This window comes from Phalangium opilio, unplaced genomic scaffold (genome assembly GCF_054372755.1).
Source record: "Phalangium opilio isolate 3A_F unplaced genomic scaffold, DU_Popi_V2 ptg000014l_1, whole genome shotgun sequence".
NCBI classification, from domain to species: Eukaryota; Metazoa; Arthropoda; class Arachnida; order Opiliones; family Phalangiidae; genus Phalangium; species Phalangium opilio.
The window spans coordinates 1,607,327-1,625,534 of record NW_028324149.1 but is presented as its reverse complement, the minus strand read 5'-3'; the positions used below and the strand labels follow the sequence as shown (position 1 = coordinate 1,625,534).

At 37.3% G+C, this 18,208-nt stretch overlaps 1 protein-coding gene and 1 long non-coding RNA gene across 4 annotated transcripts in view; one reads left to right on the top strand and one right to left on the bottom strand.

The window, feature by feature from the left end:
- Positions 1-12,505, top strand: part of LOC149705010 (uncharacterized) — a 43,835-nt gene extending 31,330 nt beyond the window's left edge. The window contains exons 5-9 of one of the 3 annotated variants that reach the window (XR_016381491.1): positions 2,294-2,429; positions 2,501-2,634; positions 9,974-10,208; positions 10,384-11,548; positions 11,605-12,505. Coding sequence is in view for 2 of the 3 variants with exons in the window: in XM_089865164.1 (XP_089721290.1) it covers positions 2,294-2,429; positions 2,501-2,634; positions 9,974-10,208; positions 10,384-10,532 (654 nt within the window). In the remaining variant the exon portion in view is untranslated. Of the gene's footprint in view, positions 1-2,293; positions 2,430-2,500; positions 2,635-9,973; positions 10,209-10,383 lie in introns of all 3 variants that reach the window. The other 2 variants (XM_089865165.1, XM_089865164.1) reach the window with 2 other exon arrangements.
- LOC149705009 (uncharacterized) overlaps positions 2,423-18,208 on the bottom strand; it is a 59,720-nt gene continuing 43,934 nt past the window's right edge. The window contains exon 4 of the long non-coding RNA XR_016381492.1: positions 2,423-2,738. This is a non-coding gene — a long non-coding RNA (uncharacterized LOC149705009). The remainder of the gene's footprint in view (positions 2,739-18,208) is intronic.

Below are 18,208 nucleotides of genomic sequence, written 5' to 3'. Positions count from 1 at the left end.
CATCCATTACTTGATTAAGCCAAGATCCTTAGCTCTGATAGATACATTATTTCTTTCAAAAGTTTTAATCTAAAAGTTCAATCTAATGTAAATGATAACAGGGAACCATATAATAAAATAAGAAGGAAGGAATAATTTCTCTGCATCGCCGCACGCACGCGCGATTATCCAGTTCCCACGTGACGGAAGAAGAGGGGGGGGGAAGAAATCTATTTTATACCTCGTGTATAATTTTCGTCATCGCGTTGCACTCACGCAGGTTTAAGAGAACCAATGGGATGACGGTTAAATTTTGGGATTAGATATAAAGCTAAAAATAAAAAATGGATGTGGTTCGTTCTTGGTATGTCGCCATCTTTAAAAATGGAGGCCAGGAAAACCAACCAAACAAAAAAATGATCCCCGATTTCAAGTTTGACTAACTATTAAACTGGTTAACGATCTAAACAAATGACCTTTTTGTTTGAATCCACGGCAATTTTGTAAAATGGCGCCCAGAAACCGTAACCAAACGATATAACGATATATTTCAACCAAAATCTTTACACAGGTGCATGTCCCGAAACCTTCGCTACTAGGTCTATAGTTAAATAAGTAAAAACCATTTCATTCTTTTTCTTAAGACATAGAAGTTAGCTAGATTATATTTTTCTTTCTTTGCCAAAAAGATATTTGATCTTTAATAACGATAAAAATATAATGAGCAAGTCCTATCTCTTTACGGCGGATTAAATATCAAGAAAGAATCATTCTTCTGTTATTTTTCAAATTTCATATTGCTAAGTATCCAATTTCTAAGAGATTACTTTTTTGGATGGAAACTAGAGAGATGGAAAAAAAAAGATGAAATAATTTTTTGCAATTGCTAAAATAACCCGGTAGTTAATTCAAAGCAAAAGAGAAACGTTATTTTAACAAATAATATAAATGGGTTTCTTGCCTTTACCTAACGGTATACTTTAATTTTGATAGATTAGTTTTACGACTTTGATCTGTAAAACCACATTATTTCTTATAGAGCTATTTCAGAGGGGGTGATGGCTACGTCACCAATGCTATTTGCCCATAGAGAAAATCTGCACAAAATGGCCGCCCTGGTCCGCCAAAGGCAGGCCCAATTTTCGTAGCAGACGAAATTTTTCCCCCACTGAAATAGCTCTATATTGGCTTTTCCTCACCCTCCAGGGGTCGCTATGGTATTACGTAAGTTGGGGTCCGCGGGCCCCTGAAGCTTTTGCTTCGATTACAGCTATATTTTATTCATATCTTTCCCAAATTATTTTCTGTTAACGTGGAATTTGTGATTACAGTATATTGAGCTTAAAAATTATTTCATCCATAGTATGACGAAATCAATCTTGACGTCATTATCAATCGTTAGTATTTAATGACGTGGACTGATTTCATTGTGAGAAGGTGTCGACATTTTATATATGTAAAGAGAGAGTTGGGGCAAAGTTACAAAGCGGGGAAAATAGGAAAATTCACTTTTAAAATATTAGAAGGGGAAGACCGAGGCCGGCCTTGGCGTTTGGGTTATTGAGACTGCGAGGAATGTAATTAAAGTTTGACGTCAAAGAGATTAACGATACGAGTCCAGTAGCTAACGCCCGACGTCCAAACCCTTGATGGGTACCTACAGAATCCCTAGACTTAAATTTAAGCCAATCATAAAGCTAAGAAAACAGGCACGCGGAACCTTAACATTCCAGACACTTCAAAAGTCGCGAGCCAAGAACTTAATTTCACGCAATTTTAAAATCCATCTTACACACCTAAACTATAAACATTCGGGAGCTAATGCGACTAAGGTTAGGAAATGTTGTATCACAACCCTTCCCCGCGCTTTATTGGAATTAGCTCAAGTTGAAAAGACAGACTTTCCCATCTTAAGAAACTTTTAGTAAAAATATATCACCATACCAAAAATCTTGAAATCACGTCAGCGGTTTGCTAACGATGTTAATGTTTAAATTCCTTAAGTTTTGCGATGGGCATTTAGCTTAGCTTAGAAAGTTTTAATTTAAACTGAAGGTTGTTGTTGTTCTTGTTATTGTTGTGTCGCTGTTTCGCGTGGATTGTTGTGGGATCAAGTCAAGATCGAGGTATGCGTTTAATTATTCGCGAGAAAACAGTTTTTGCTACGTGTGGTTACGTAACCAAAATCAACATTGATGTTTGAAAGTAATTATAAATTGTAGGGTTGAATTTCACGTCGTTCTAAAGCGTATCTTCGAACAAATACCAAAACATAAACTTTCACTCACCCAACTTCGTTTGTTTTACTTGACAGTTGACAAAGTCCAACGCTTTCACGGCGTACCTTTTACGGGTAGATTTGAATTCGGCAGGGACGTATCGTTGCGAAGTATCGGCCGAGGCGCCTTCATTCGCTACGGAAGAAGCCGAGAAAGTCCTCCAAGTACTTGGTAAGTATTTGTTGATGTTCTTGGTAACTTCTTTATACGCGGCTTAACTTCCATCCATCTTGCTGTTTTAGTTTTGCCATCACAAGGGCCAACAATTCTGGGTGGTCGTTCTAAGTACAAGGTGGGTGATACGGTCAACATCAACTGCACATCGGCCAAATCAAAGCCAGCTGCCGTCCTAACGTGGTACATCAATGGACTTCCCGTAAGTACTTCTTTCTTTCTTTTACCCTACAGGGTACCTCTGGAAATCTTCCTACTATACTGTAGTTTTGTTTTCTATTACCAAAAACCCAGTAGTTGATATGTCTAAAACGAAAAGAAAAACAAAAGATTGTTATAGTGATATTGCCAAGATGTCTTGTTGAAGTTTGAGAAGAAAGTGATAGTTAAGGTCATGAATTTATGCAATGCTTAAATTAAATATAACGAGACAAAAATCAGAACCTTTCAAAGAAAAGTGATAAATATTACACTTAAATTCAAAATAAACTTTCCACGATAAAGTACAACTCATAAATAGTCAATTAGCCAATGGCGAGGTAACCATCGAAAAATAAATTTCTAGCTGACCCCATTTCGCAATTCAGTATTTACCGAATAATTTTAAAGAGAGCGTTCAACTAAGCCTTGGCAAACTTCTTTAAATTAAATCGGAAAAAGGGGTGCTTGGTGCAATCCCGGGCAAAGTTTAATCGTTTAGAAACATTAACCCTGAGGGCTAGGGTAAGACCCTATACTCCCGCGTCCCTAGTTGGCGCAAACCGGCCCTGTGCATTTATATTGAATAATCGTGCTTCCACATAAAACTCGCCGTTAATGTTCAAAAAATTTGCATAAATATTAAATGCATACACGAGAGAGTGTACAATATTCTCCCGCTCTGTTCCATACATTCTTGGAGATATAAAATAAGGAGTTCAAGTCATCTCCATAGGATTAACACGGTGTTAGGTCATATCGTACAAATTTTTCCCGAATTTAGATTACCTTATTTGATTTCTCCAATGCACAATGTACAAAAATACTTTTCAATTTCTATGTTATTTACAAGTTTCCAAGTTACTTGACATCGAGTACAAAGAAAAGGACAGCACGTTACTCCAAGCGATGTCGGAAATTGGCCCCCCTTTATATTTGGTCATTTTCTAATTAAGATCCTAACAAAAATTTGCGAAATTTTAATTCACGGTATAATTGTGGAATAATGAAAGGCATATTGCTGGGCGAGAATTGGTTTCGTCCATTAACGTTTTCAAAGTGAACAGTGTATATTGTGGACCTTAAAATCCATAAATACTTAATTTAACGAAACAGGTGGAGTGTAGGCGTTAAGAGCAAATATTTTAATAGACTTTAAGACTAAAAATAAGATAATTGGTTCAAAATTTTACCCCAAAAATTCTTTAGTATAGCTTAAAAAGGAAAAATCATCTTTTCAAAAGTTTTCTTATAAGTTAATTATAAAAGACTTTCAAATGGCCTAGGCTTAGAGGCCCTTACAAACTTCTCAATTAAATCCTAATTTTCAGAAAGTTACATATCAGAGAGAGAGAATTTAAGAAACGAATCGAAAAACGTGTAACGAAAACGCGTTACGTTTAATTTCGTTAAGTTTAAAGGATCTTTCCTATTTACGAGGCCGCCTTCGATAGTGGGATTTTTTTTAGTAGGATAGTAGTAAAAATAGTAGTATTTTAGTAGTATTTTTCCTAGATCAAAAAGCTAGACCAATGACGGAGAAAATACTATGAACAGCTCTATTTGAATACTCATTAGGCATATTTCAGAAGCAACGTTTTCGTATGATTTTACTGTTTTAACAGTTTTTGATTATTTAACCTAATGTTCTCATCGAAATTTCCCAAAAGAAATTCATTTTGTACTATTAATGCGCTCAAAATAACGAAACATATGTCACCAAAGGGAACTTCCCCACATCTTGGCCTCTCAACCAGGTGTCTATAGTCGCCCTATTGTGAGGTCACTCCTAGTCTCGTCTGTCTCTACACGGAAATCAGTAAACCCCATCTCTACTGGCCTCTCAAGTAGGCCACTACTGACGCCTAGTTGAGCGGCCAGTGTAGTAGTCCATGGTTCCATTTTGCTTGTTTATTCTCTACTGGCCTCTCAAATAGGCCACCACTGACGCCTAGTTGAGAGGCCAGTGTAATAGTCTATGGTTCCATTCTGCTTGTTTATTCTCTACTGGCCTCTCAAGTAGGCCACTACTGACGCCTAGTTGAGCGGCCAGTGTAATAGTCCATGGTTCCAGTTTGCTTGTTTATTCTCTACTGGCCTCTCAAGTAGGCCACTACTGACGCCTATTTTAGAGGCCAGTGTAATAGTCCATGGTTCCATTTTGTTTGTTTATTCTCTACTGGCCTCTCAAGTAGGCCACTACTGACGCCTATTTTAGAGGCCAGTGTAATAGTCCATGGTTCCATTTTGTTTGTTTATTCTCTGCTGGCCTCTCAAGTAGGCCACTACTGACGCCTAGTTGAGCGGCCAGTGTAATAGTCCATGGTTCCATTCTGCTTGTTTATTCTCTACTGGCCTCTCAAGTAGGCCACTACTGACGCCTAGTTGAGCGGCCAGTGTAATAATCTATGGTTCCATTTTGCTTGTTTCTCTCTACTGGCCTCTCAAGTAGGCCACTACTGACGCCTAGTTGAGCGGCCAGTGTAATAGTCCATGGTTTCACTTCGCTTGTTTATTCTCTACTGGCCTCTCAAGTAGGCCACTACTGACGCCTAGTTGAGAGGCCAGTGTAATAGTCCATGGTTCCATTTTGTTTGTTTATTCTCTACTGGCCTCTCAAGTAGGCCACTACTGACGCCTAGTTGAGAGGCCAGTGTAATAGTCTATGGTTCCATTCTGCTTGTTTATTCTCTACTGGCCTCTCAAGTAGGCCACTACTGACGCCTAGTTGAGCGGCCAGTGTAATAGTCCATGGTTCCAGTTTGCTTGTTTATTCTCTACTGGCCTCTCAAGTAGGCCACTACTGACGCCTATTTTAGAGGCCAGTGTAATAGTCCATGGTTCCATTTTGTTTGTTTATTCTCTACTGGCCTGTCAAGTAGGCCACTACGGACGCCTAGTTGAGCGGCCACTGTAATAGTCCATGGTTCCATTTTGTTTGTTTATTCTCTACTGGCCTCTCAAGTAGGCCACTACTGACGCCTAGTTGAGCGGCCAGTGTAATAATCTATGGTTCCATTTTGCTTGTTTCTCTCTACTGGCCTCTCAAGTAGGCCACTACTGACGCCTAGTTGAGCGGCCAGTGTAATAGTCCATGGTTTCACTTCGCTTGTTTATTCTCTACTGGCCTCTCAAGTAGGCCACTACTGACGCCTAGTTGAGCGGCCAGTGTAATAGTCCATGGTTCCATTTTGTTTGTTTATTCTCTACTGGCCTCTCAAGTAGGCCACTACTGACGCCTATTTTAGAGGCCAGTGTAATAGTCCATGGTTCCATTTTGTTTGTTTATTCTCTACTGGCCTCTCAAGTAGGCCACTACGGACGCCTAGTTGAGCGGCCAGTGTAATAGTCCATGGTTCCATTTTGCTTGTTTATTCTCTACTGGCCTCTCAAGTAGGCCACCACTGACGCCTAGTTGAGAGGCCAGTGTAATAGTCTATGGTTCCGTTCTGCTTGTTTATTCTCTACTGGCCTCTCAAGTAGGCCACTACTGACGCCTAGTTGAGCGGCCAGTGTAATAATCTATGGTTCCATTTTGCTTGTTTCTCTCTACTGGCCTCTCAAGTAGGCCACTACTGACGCCTAGTTGAGCGGCCAGTGTAATAGTCCATGGTTCCACTTCGCTTGTTTATTCTCTACTGGCCTCTCAAGTAGGCAACTACTGACGCCAAGATGAGCGGCCCGAAACCTAACCTAACCTAACCAAACCTAACCAAACCTAACCAAACCTAACCAAACCTAACCAATCCTAACCAAACCTAACCAAACCTAACCTAACCTAACCTAACCTAACCTAATTGGAACGTTAGGACATATCTGTACTGGCCTCGCAATTAGGCCACTTCGGACACCTAGTTTAAAGGCCAATGTGATACTTCCATTTCGTTTTTAATATTTATTCACGAACGGCAAGTAGCCGACGATAAAAACATAGATAAGAGACCCATGTATTGTCCCTAGTTTAATTTTGCGTGTTTATTTTCTAATGGCCTCTCAAGTAGGCCACTACCAACGCCTACTTGAGAGGCCCGACATGAAATTTCACCCGCCTCGCCTAAACCAAACCTAACCTAACCTAACCTGGTCCAATCTCGTTTGAACCTAAGGGCATATCTGTACTGGCCTCGCAATTAGGTCTCTTAGGACCCCTAGTTAAAAGGCCAATGTATTATTCCAACATTTCGTTTTGCATGTTCATTCTGTACTGGCCTCGCAATTAGAACACTTAAAACGCCTTGTTAAAAGGCCAGTGCATTACCCCATTTCATTTTTCCTGTTTATTCACGAAAGGCTAAGTATGCGCCTCTTTACACGGAAAAAGACAGTAATATAGCAATATTTTGGAAAAGGCGGCAATTTATGGTTAGTCAGAAATAATTTGGAAAAGGCGGCAATTTATTGTTAGTCAGCAATATTTTGGAAAAGGCGGCAATTTATGGTTAGTCAGTAATATTTTGGAAAAGGCGGCAATTTATGGTTAGTCAGCAATGTTTTGGAAAAGGCGGCAATTTATGGTTAGTCGGCACAATGTAGCAATTCATACTATTTTCTCCATCATAGGTTTTCTTTTCCATGTAGGGGGAATACTACTATTTTTACTACCATCCTACTAAAAAATTTACCACTATGGAAAACGGCCTCTAAAATAGGAATGACCCAGTTTAAATTTTGTTACAAATACCTACTCAGAGAGGTATAATTAAATATTAGGTCAATCCTAAGCAGACGACATCCAAAAATAGTTTAGGTAAGGGTTAGCTACGTGGACGTTAGGCAATTAACGGACGTTGGCCTATGGCGGTTAAAATTACCCATTCACGTCGCTTTAAAAAATTTCAAAAAAAAAATTCATCTAAAAAAACCTTCCTTAGGGATGAAGGAGAGGAAAAAAAGGGGAACTTGGGGGGCGTTTCAATTAAGTTAACGCAATTTTCTCTCCTAAAAAAGGAAGATCATTTACAATTTTAATATAATATAGGAAAGAAAAAATATGGTAAGGTTGAAACTCGCAGTTTCTATTTTAAGACTGTTCTTTTTGTTTTCGAACAAAAGTACATTAACCTAAAGTAAATAAACTTGGGTTTGAAGCTTCTCTGATCTTACATAAGTTTCCTGGTCAGATATCGTATTATAACTTTAAGGTTTAATTTGCTACTACCTGTATCTATAAAAGAACAAAAGGTACAAGGGTATAGAGTAGAAAGAAAATCCATTGGGGGTTTTCCATACGTGCCTCGCCTCAATAGGTAGAACCTCCGAGTCTTAATGAAGGTAAGAAGAGACCACCATCGCCAGAGCAAAAAAATATCTTTTCTTTCTACTCATTTTTTATTCTTCTTCCAAAGTTAGCCCTCTTTTCTCCCTGGTTCCTTGGAATCCTCTTATTTTAGGTACTAATTCCAGGGTAAAGGTTGCCCTGGTTGCGTATAGCGGCCTTTTAGGAATTCCAAATTCGAAGCAACTAGCTCCGATACCCATTTGTCTCTTTGCGGGTATACATTTTTTTCTCACTGTTCTACGTAATCATAAGTAAAATTGGTTCTATTCTAAGTTTATATCTCGCTTTGTTGTTACCAGTTATACCGTAATAAAGTGGTAGAGATTCGTTACCGCTAATACAACAGACGCTAGGTTAGGGTTAGTCAAGTTGCAGTCTTCTAGCCAATTCGTTAAGCCTTGTTTGAATTTTTTTTTTTATTTCGCGCGTGCTCATGATTTGCAATTTCACGTGCTTTGTTGTGTTAAGCCTTTGCTTTTTAATTATGAAAATTACGCGCGCTTTTATAATTGTCACGTGCTTAGTGAATGTATAACGGTTTAACCGGGAAACTCCGGGAACCTTTTGCGAAAGGTAAAATTAGTCATACGGAGAGTGACGTCAAAAAAACTCAAGTGGCAATTTCGGTTGACAAAATGGCGCACGTAACAATGAGACATTCTTCGGCCTTACCACCAGTTTACATTATATAATAACAGCTAGGGTTCTTATCTGCTAGCGATTTCCCACATTTATTAGAGTCAATGTAGTAGAAAGTCATACATGGAATTCGGCTTTGAGAAGCGGGAAGAGTGTGGATAAAGCTGCCTTATTTCTCTATGTAAATACAACATTTTCTCGTGGATAAGTTTTCAGAGTGGATAAAAGGGAACGTTTCAAGAGTGTATTTAACAACAGAAGTGGATAAGTCAATGTATGTAAGATACGAATTATATTCGCAGCTAGGTTTTGCTCCATGGTTAGAAGTTCTTGTAACTATAACCACGTGGCCCCTGAAGGTTATGCCCAACCAAAAACAGGGGTGCTATGTTACGTTCATGAGCGGTAAGGGCTCTCAAAAATTCCTCCTCAAAGTGGCAGATTGGAAGAGGAAACTTCCAGTTTATCCGCTTCTGGTATTAATGGCGCCAAAAATTCACAAGAGGACAGGACATATGATAGTGAAACTGTGAAAGAGTTTCGAGAGATAATGTACGCGTCGCTAGATTCTCGTTATTTCACGAATGAACGGTTGAAAACGCACTCTACGCGAAAACAAAACCGTATAACGCATACGTAAACGCGAATGACGACAAGGACGAAAAAGACTATCTAGAAATAAAATAAAAATAAGGATCGTTAGAGCGTAATTCTCCCCGACTCGCTCGTCGACTCGATCCCGCGCATACATCTCGAGCGTCTTTAGTTCTTTCCCGCCAAAAATACAGAAGAATAAGCGCTTGTTAGGCGGGGATTTAGTGCCTTTCAGACATTTTCCCGCCAAAATGTATATACACCTAGTCCCCAACCAGATTGCGCAAAACCCCTTCCCTCTCATTTTGGCGCCAAATTAAGGAGGACAAACTCCCGGATGCAAAACCTTCTCTTCATTAAGCTGAATTATTATCTGGCAAAAAGAACCCGATATTTTAACCCGTAACGCGACCGCTAAACTTAAGCCTTTGCCGCTCGTTACTACGAGCAAATAATAATGACAAATTTTCGTAGTAGTAAATACCCATCTTAAATGGAGTAATAGCGTTCTATTTCGACAATACCATACTTGAAAATATGAAAATGGCTCGCATAATTACGTAGTACAATTTTTAATTGTAAATATTTTTTAAAACGGAAGTTGGGGTATATTGAAAACTACCTCGGCCACTTCTCCTTAAATTTAACTTTATCAAATGACTTTAAGGCTAATTTTAAGGGTGAGAGAAAATATATATGTATATATGAATGATGAGGTGTTTTTGCAAGAAGGAAGTAAAAACTCCATACTACAAATTGCTCACTTCCACCGGAACTAACTCGAATTAAACTTAAACTAGAGTATTTTACTTTCTTTTACGGGATATTGTAGGTGAAACCGGAGTACGAAGTAGATTACGCCACCACATTGCACGATGATGGCCTAGAAAGTTCGAGCCTCGGTCTCAGGTTCACGACAACTACGGCTCATTTCGAAAAGGGTAGCATGAAATTGAAATGTATGGCTACCGTATCACAAATCTACGTCATGTCCAATGAGGAAGTCGTCTTCGGAGGGCTACAACAAACTTCCGGTCTCCTACAGATCAGCGAAAACGACGGACAAGGTGAGTCCTGTGGTCGCATTTTGTTGTTAATGACCTTCTGAAGTATAAAGGTTACTCGCGGCCATTTGTTTATCGTAGCAGACGATATTTGCGCTACCCTTTAAGATCTGTTGCAATATAGCACTAATAGATCATTTCCTCTATTTTTTTTTACTTTAAAAATCCCAACCCAAAGCAGTTCGAAGTTCACCAAACTCAAGTACACCCAGAACCACCAAATCAAATTTTTCGCTGGTAATTTTCACCACGTTTCTCGTCGTGTTTCTCTCACGAAGGATAAACACGGTTTGTCACGCCACCGACAATCTCTATAGCCATTCGTGAACCCCAACCCACGTGACCAGTGAACTTTAACCTTTTCCCCCCTCACCCACCGTGAATGGCGTATAAAAATATTTCTCAAGAAAAACACGTGAATTTATATTTTACGTGTTGACGCGTTCGACGTCGTAAAAATCTAAAAGACAGATAAGAATCAACCAGGACCAACGATTGAAGTGTGAATGATTTTGAATGTTAAGAATATACTAAGAAATAGGGCAGGAAAAAGGGACACAATATACAATAAGTTCGCGCCTTCGAATGGTATATACTGAAGTATAACTTTTGAGATTCAACTCAAAACGTGATTTACAGGGCCTTTATTCGGGACATTCTTAGACAGTATATTCTTAAGAATGTGAAGAAGTGGGCTACATAGAATATAGAATAAAATTTCTGAAGAAGAAGAAGAAGAAGAAGAGGAAAAAAAGCAATACTGATTTGAACATATTTGTGAATTTTCTTTCCAAACTTGGAAAAAGAAAGAGTAAAGATAAAAACAATAAAATTCTAATATCACCGATTTTATTTCAAGTCGAGAATTTCTTCTTTTTGGGTTCTACGAAGCCGTTTGTAACATACCTCGAGCTCACCGTATTTAACGCGCGAGCCAGTGTTCATGTTAAATTTAAACAAAGTGGTCCGAATTACACAGTCCGAAAACTTCAGTTTAGAATTTTCTTTTTGAAACATACTACGCCTAGGGTTAGGAATTATCAGAAGGGAATAACAGAGAAGGGACACACTTTATATCTCCATAATGCTTTACACTCGTAACAACAGTCTTACCAACCTCAAATCAACTACCCTTCGCTGATTGGCTATCTAATTTCTGTCTTAGCTGTGACGTCAGATAAGAAGGTGACGTCTCGGTTGACGAATAAAAAGTAGTTTTGTTTACAACTTTACATTGAAGGAGATAAAAATGGCCGAATTTCATGTTGATAAACGAAATCAAGCTGTGCAATTAATTTAGATACACGGGAATTGAGAACATACCAAAATCAGATAATTTGAAGGTAATAAATAGATGAAAACTAATTATTCTGAATTAATATTAAAAAATTCAAATTAGTTTCAATAAAATACATACTTGAGGTTATAATTACACAAGAACGAAACATCGACAGCCCTAAGCCTTTGGAGAATGAAAATCTAGCAGACAAATAGGCCGCCTGATACCGCGGACTCGGAGAACTTAAAGAACTATATTTGCAGTAAATTGGTTAAAAGCTGTGTACTTGCGCAAAGTTTTCGCGGTTTTCTTGAGGTTGGTCGGACTCTCGTTACCAAAGCAGGCTCTAATGTCTCCCTTCTCTCTTATTCCCTTCTGGAATTATTTATATTTTCATTTGAAAAATAACTCATATGACCCTTCCTTTAAAATAAGTAAGTAGGTACTTAAAAAAAACCCCAAAAAACAAATACCACTTCTCGATAAAATTAACATCAACACCCGCTCGCTATGATTAAAAATATATAATATATATGTGTATAAATAAATATATATGACGACGAAAATTTTTGTATAATTTTTTGGTATGAAAATTTTTGCATCTCCTTCGTCAAAATTGAGGAGGTAATAAAATGATATAACTAAGTTCAGAGGTCAAATATGATTGGTATTCGATACAAATCCAATTCCGTGCTCGAGAAAAAAAAAATAAAAACAATATAAGAAAGTGTCGGAAGTTATCTGGAATTGTTTCAAATAAACTATATATATATATTCTTCCAGTCGAATGAACTCTGACCCCATTTTTTGGAGCAATCATTTCCTTTAGAAGTAGATGTAATAAAGTATAAATACATATATTATTATTAATTATTAATTAAGTTGTTAATTATTAATGGAGGAAAAATTAAAAATCAAATTTAGCGAAGAAACTAAAGACATTTTAATTTTTTTTAGGGATGCTCATTGATTATTATGGAAATGTATTTTCATTGTCGACAAAAAAAATTGAAAATTAAAATTAAAGAAAAAAAATGTACCATGAAATTGCTCAGACTAGCGTTCACTTATTTACAAGGCAAATATTTATTTTATCATAAGCTTATGATTATAAGTCTATATTAATGGTTTTCCCGTATAGCAACGTCAACTGTAATAACTAAATTAGATTTGTTTGAAGAGCTAGATGACGAGGTGGAATGGGTTTTATTATTTAAGATATCTATGTTGGAAATCCCTCATTATGCAAAATTTAATTTAGCATATTACAGGCTTGAAAATAAATTAATTTTTAAACTTATTTTTAATCATCCTATTAAAATATCGTTAACCTAGGAAAAAATACGCGTTGGAAAAGAAAAACAAACTCCCCATTATACAAACACGATCGCTTCAATAAACTTTAATTTATGCAATAAAATTTAAATGAGAAAAAAGAAATAATGAAAGGACAGTTTTAATATTATCGTTTAGGCGCAATTTTTATCCCGCCTTTTTGCAGTACCTTTTTCGTTGAAAGGAGATAATTCGAACTATAATCGTTAGCGTGTTACGTATACACATAAGTTCATAAGATATGTTCCATAAGTTTGTCACTGGCTACAAACTGGAGATTGTCATGAAGTGAGGGAGGTAGGTCATAGATTCGAGGTAAAGCGACGCCTGGTGATGCGCTGCTGTCAAAAGCTTAGTTCAGACTGCAAAATTAACCACCGAGTGTAGTCAATTCTCGCTTGTCGTTCTCGAACTAGCTCGAGCATGTAAGTCTCTATAGCATTACGAAGTATAGGTAGTGTCATACTTATGGAACATATCTTATAAACTTCTATGAAAAAGGTCTATACTTACAAAGGTCGATTAATACATTAAAAATGCAAAAGTACCCTTATAAAAAGCGCTGGTTCCGACATGCGCGACCGCGGGGACCCAAGTAATACTTCTTTTAATTACCAAAAGAGCTTAGTTTTAATAAAATATTATCCTATACGCTAAAGGTAAAGAGAAAATGAAATCCGATCCAATATATACCCCCTCCCCCAACTTTAACATCTAATAATTAAAAGTAAAGATTAATTTAATAAGTTTCTCATCCTGAATAAACACGCAGAGTGGACTGTTTTATGATTAGGGTGTTTTACGGATTACCCCTTAAATTTAGGTAAGAAACTGAATGAAAAAAGGCTAATTTAATTGAGGGGTCATCCCTAAATTCTCCAAGGGAAATTTCTTAGAATATTTTCGACTCAAAATAAGTAATAGAACCGCTGTACTTCGGCCCAACCACCATTTTTAAAACACCCTGAATGTTTATACTATAAATTAAAATTTTCCCAAAAATTTAAACAATGAACTACTGGTAATTAGTGTAATCCCACTCTTATTTGAATTTTCTTATCATCAGAAGTAATTTTATCCGAAGTTAATAATACTTGGCCTAACCTTTTTTTCTCTTTTCTACGCATAATATCACGTGGCAATGGTGACATCGTTGGGTGCGCGAGGACCGCGTACATATACGGGTCTTAATAACCCTCCATAAATTCCGGTGGTATGTCACGGACGAGGACCTCGAAATTGTCCCCTAGAGAAACGTCGCCTCTCTTTTCTCAGATAAGAAACGCTTTTATATTATATCCCAAACAAAAACGAGAAGAAAAAAAGGGCGTAGACCGTAATGTAAACATAATACCGCCATGTACTTTCCCGCCAAAAAATACCCTAGATATTGGCCAACTGAGCTATTATTTTCTCGAAAAGAAAAAGAACTGACCGTGTCTGCAAAGACAAATAAACTGAAAGTATTTGCAGTAGGACCCTTTCCTTTTTAAGTTCCAAGACTATAACGTTACCTGTGACAACAGTGTATACGAAAACTTCTAGCGTATGACGTATAAGATCTTTCAAGTAAATTTGGCGCGAGAAAATTCACACGTGCTTATCAAGTTTCATTTTCAAATTAGGCTTAACATCGTCCCTACAAGTTCCCTCAAGAATTACACGTTTTTCAGTCAAAACCCAATGAATGACCTATACAAACAAAACCTTCCAAACGCGTTTTCAACAGCTATGGCCTACACGCGCGAAGTTAACTTCTTTACGAGCTTGTCGCTAGAAAACCTTAACTCGCCAACCTTTTTGCATTAAGAATTCCAAAGGCGAGCTCGATTTTGGGTCCGAGGGAGCGTTCTAAATCGATGCGCGAATAATTTCTCTGACCACTCGTGTATGTTATAGAATACCCCGCGACCCCTAGCTCACCCCAAGGTAAGAACCGGCCGAGGCTTAGAGAACAAATTTACCTAAACGTGAAAGTGTTCACATATATAAACTGCAGAATCTCTTAGAGAAGCTTGACGTTACTTATACATAAAACATTTTTAGGCGGGAAAACCTGCAAGGGTTCAAGGCGATGGAGGGGGGGGGGAGACTAAGGTAAGGTTCGCTCGGCTAAAAGGTATATTTTCTTACCTTTTAGCGAGCGCCCCTTCGCTTTTCTTATCTACAAAAATAGTCCTAGGTTTCGCGCTCTTATACTCAGAATTTTAAATTTTTCTTTCATCTTTCCCACTTTTAACAGAAAACCCTGGATGATTAAGCGCTGCAATTTATCTAACTTTCGAACAGATTTCAGTTTAAACTTGAAAGGAAATTTTTAAATTTTTAAACTGCTTTTTCCGTTTACTTCCGTATTCTAAAATATTTAACAGTGTTAAGCCAAATTTTTGTCGGAATATTTTCTAAAGCAAACAAACCTTAGCCTAAATATTAAAAACTTAACTACTAATGCCAGAAGGGAATAACAGAGAAGGGACACACTTTATATCTCCATAATGCTTTACACTCGTAACAACAGTCTTACCAACCTCAAATCAACTACCCTTCGCTGATTGGCTATCTAATTTCTGTCTTAGCTGTGACGTCAGATAAGAAGGTGACGTCTCGGTTGACGAATAAAAAGTAGTTTTGTTTACAACTTTACATTGAAGGAGATAAAAATGGCCGAATTTCATGTTGATAAACGAAATCAAGCTGTGCAATTAATTTAGATACACGGGAATTGAGAACATACCAAAATCAGATAATTTGAAGGTAATAAATAGATGAAAACTAATTATTCTGAATTAATATTAAAAAATTCAAATTAGTTTCAATAAAATACATACTTGAGGTTATAATTACACAAGAACGAAACATCGACAGCCCTAAGCCTTTGGAGAATGAAAATCTAGCAGACAAATAGGCCGCCTGATACCGCGGACTCGGAGAACTTAAAGAACTATATTTGCAGTAAATTGGTTAAAAGCTGTGTACTTGCGCAAAGTTTTCGCGGTTTTCTTGAGGTTGGTCGGACTCTCGTTACCAAAGCAGGCTCTAATGTCTCCCTTCTCTCTTATTCCCTTCTGCTAATGCCTAAAAATAAAAATTATAGACTTTGAAAGGGAAGACAACATCTAGGCTGAAACACTCCCATGTATTTTCTACCAGCCCCTATAGAAGAGTTTCACCCGCAATGCATCACTGTTCGGAAGGGAATACAGCTTACAAAGGTTTTCAGAACAAACATAACCCGGCATTCGACCTTATTTCAAAAGTGAAACCGAATCAAAAATTACCCTCACGTTTACGAAATGACATAAAAATACCCGGTTATTTTTTTTTCTATCTGACAAATAAAAGAAATACGGTACCTATAAATAAAATAGTAAATACCAAAACCAAGGGGTTCAAAATCTAGGCTAAAGTGTCGTTCCTAAAAAATATTTATTCTACTAAATGCTTTGGGATTCATTTCGATTTAATAGACGTTTATGAGAAAAGCAAATAGAAAAATATATTTTATGTATGAAATATAAAAAAAAACGTGAAAATATATTTGCCGTGACCGAAAATTCCACAGGAGTAGAAAATATATAAAAGGAATATTATCTTTCCAGACTGGATTTCGGATTCATGCCGAGAGATCGAGTACTTTTTTGGGGTCCCTCTAAATTTGTAAAGGTTATTTAGAGAATTTATAGAGGGTATTTATTACACAGAAAATTATATAAAAAAATTAGTGAATCTTAAGTAAAATATTTGAGATAATCTATAAATAATTTCGAAGTTTGAAATAAAAGTTTTGCGAAATATTCAAGTATCCGATCTCTACATTTTGCCTTCAAAAACTAAAATAAAAAAATCCTAGAAGCTTGAAATAGGAAAAGAAATTGGATTCTATTCGACTCCCATTTTCCAAAAAAAAAAAAAAGAAAATCTTTCTGTATACGCGAAGAAACAGTTAATAAGTATATAGAATAGCAGTAGGTCTAAACAGCGAGCCATTATACTTCCAAATTTTGACAGTATTAAACCTTAAACCGCGAACAAAACCTCCCAGTTCATACGCAAACACCCATGGAACAGAAATTATTAGGAGAAACCAGGAAATTGAAGAAGGACGGTTACTATTCCACTGTATTAAAAATCACACCACGAATCCTAAATCTCTCGGGCCATTTTAGTTTTTGGAAAATTCGGTTTTCTATTCTATTTGCCAAGGCGCGCGTGCGGAACCCTACTGACCCTCTTCCGTCCCTCACCGCCCCCTCTTTCACAGTCTTGATTGCCAAACACAGCTAAGCCTCAGCCAACTAAATATATATATATACATAAGTATGGGTATAAAAAATCTAGCCCTCACAAAGGAAAGACAGTCATAAAGCTATATAGAAAGGGGTTAGGAATAAAAGCGGGGCATGGGCCCATCCTTTTAAACCTATAAATTGTTGGGGGCCCCTTCTTTTTATAACCGCTAGCCCTAACATCGATTAAAGAGAGTTGGATTTATTTTGTTGGTCAAAAATATTAACCGAAATTCTATTTATAACAATTTTTTTTTCATAGATAACCCTTGGTTATTAAATATTTGTATAAAGGTCCATTTTTGTAGTCAGTTCAGCTAATTTTACACAACAACCTCACGTCGTCTGCTTAATTCAATAAAAATAGGCCTAACTTAATTTTCTTTAATCTTGGAGGAATATTAGAGTTAGATTCTGGAGTAGCAGAGTTTAGGGGTCATTTGTAGCTCTTTAAAAGTCCCAGGGTGCTTCTTCCCAACCAAAAACCAGGATTGCTACGTCCATGCATGGGAAAAGGCCCTCTCTATGCATTTTACCACTCCAGAATCAAACCTATCTTTCGAAAAGAAAATTCACCCCTAAGCCTTGTCAGATGCATGCAATTAACTCTTATCCTATCTAAGATGGCCTAGAGAGAAAATTTCCTAGAATATCTCTTTCCTCTAAACACGTAACCTAACTAAGCCTTGTCAGTTGCATTGAGAATAACGCGCGTTGAATCGAAATCCGAAAAAATAATCGGTAGTGAGGGTAGGTAGGTATAGAGGATTTTGCCTTTGCAGCAGAAGCCAATTTCGTTAGCGAATTAGAAGTCAGCTGGTGGAGCGCGTGAAGTCATCTTTAATTCGCCTAGATAACTTTAGCACTCGGAATAAAAAAAAGGTGTATTATCTAGAGCCCAAGATGGCGGAAGGAAAAAGAGCAAATATATTTTTTTCCTATTTCTAGAAAACTCTTCATTAACCCTTTTCATTTAGATTGATTATACTTTACTATGTCCAATTTTTTCTCTCTATTCATTCCGCCTTGAACAATTACAGTGGGTGCGGTGGGTGGTACTCGCTAGACAAGGCTTAGCTTAGCCAAGAGTTTAATATGGAAGG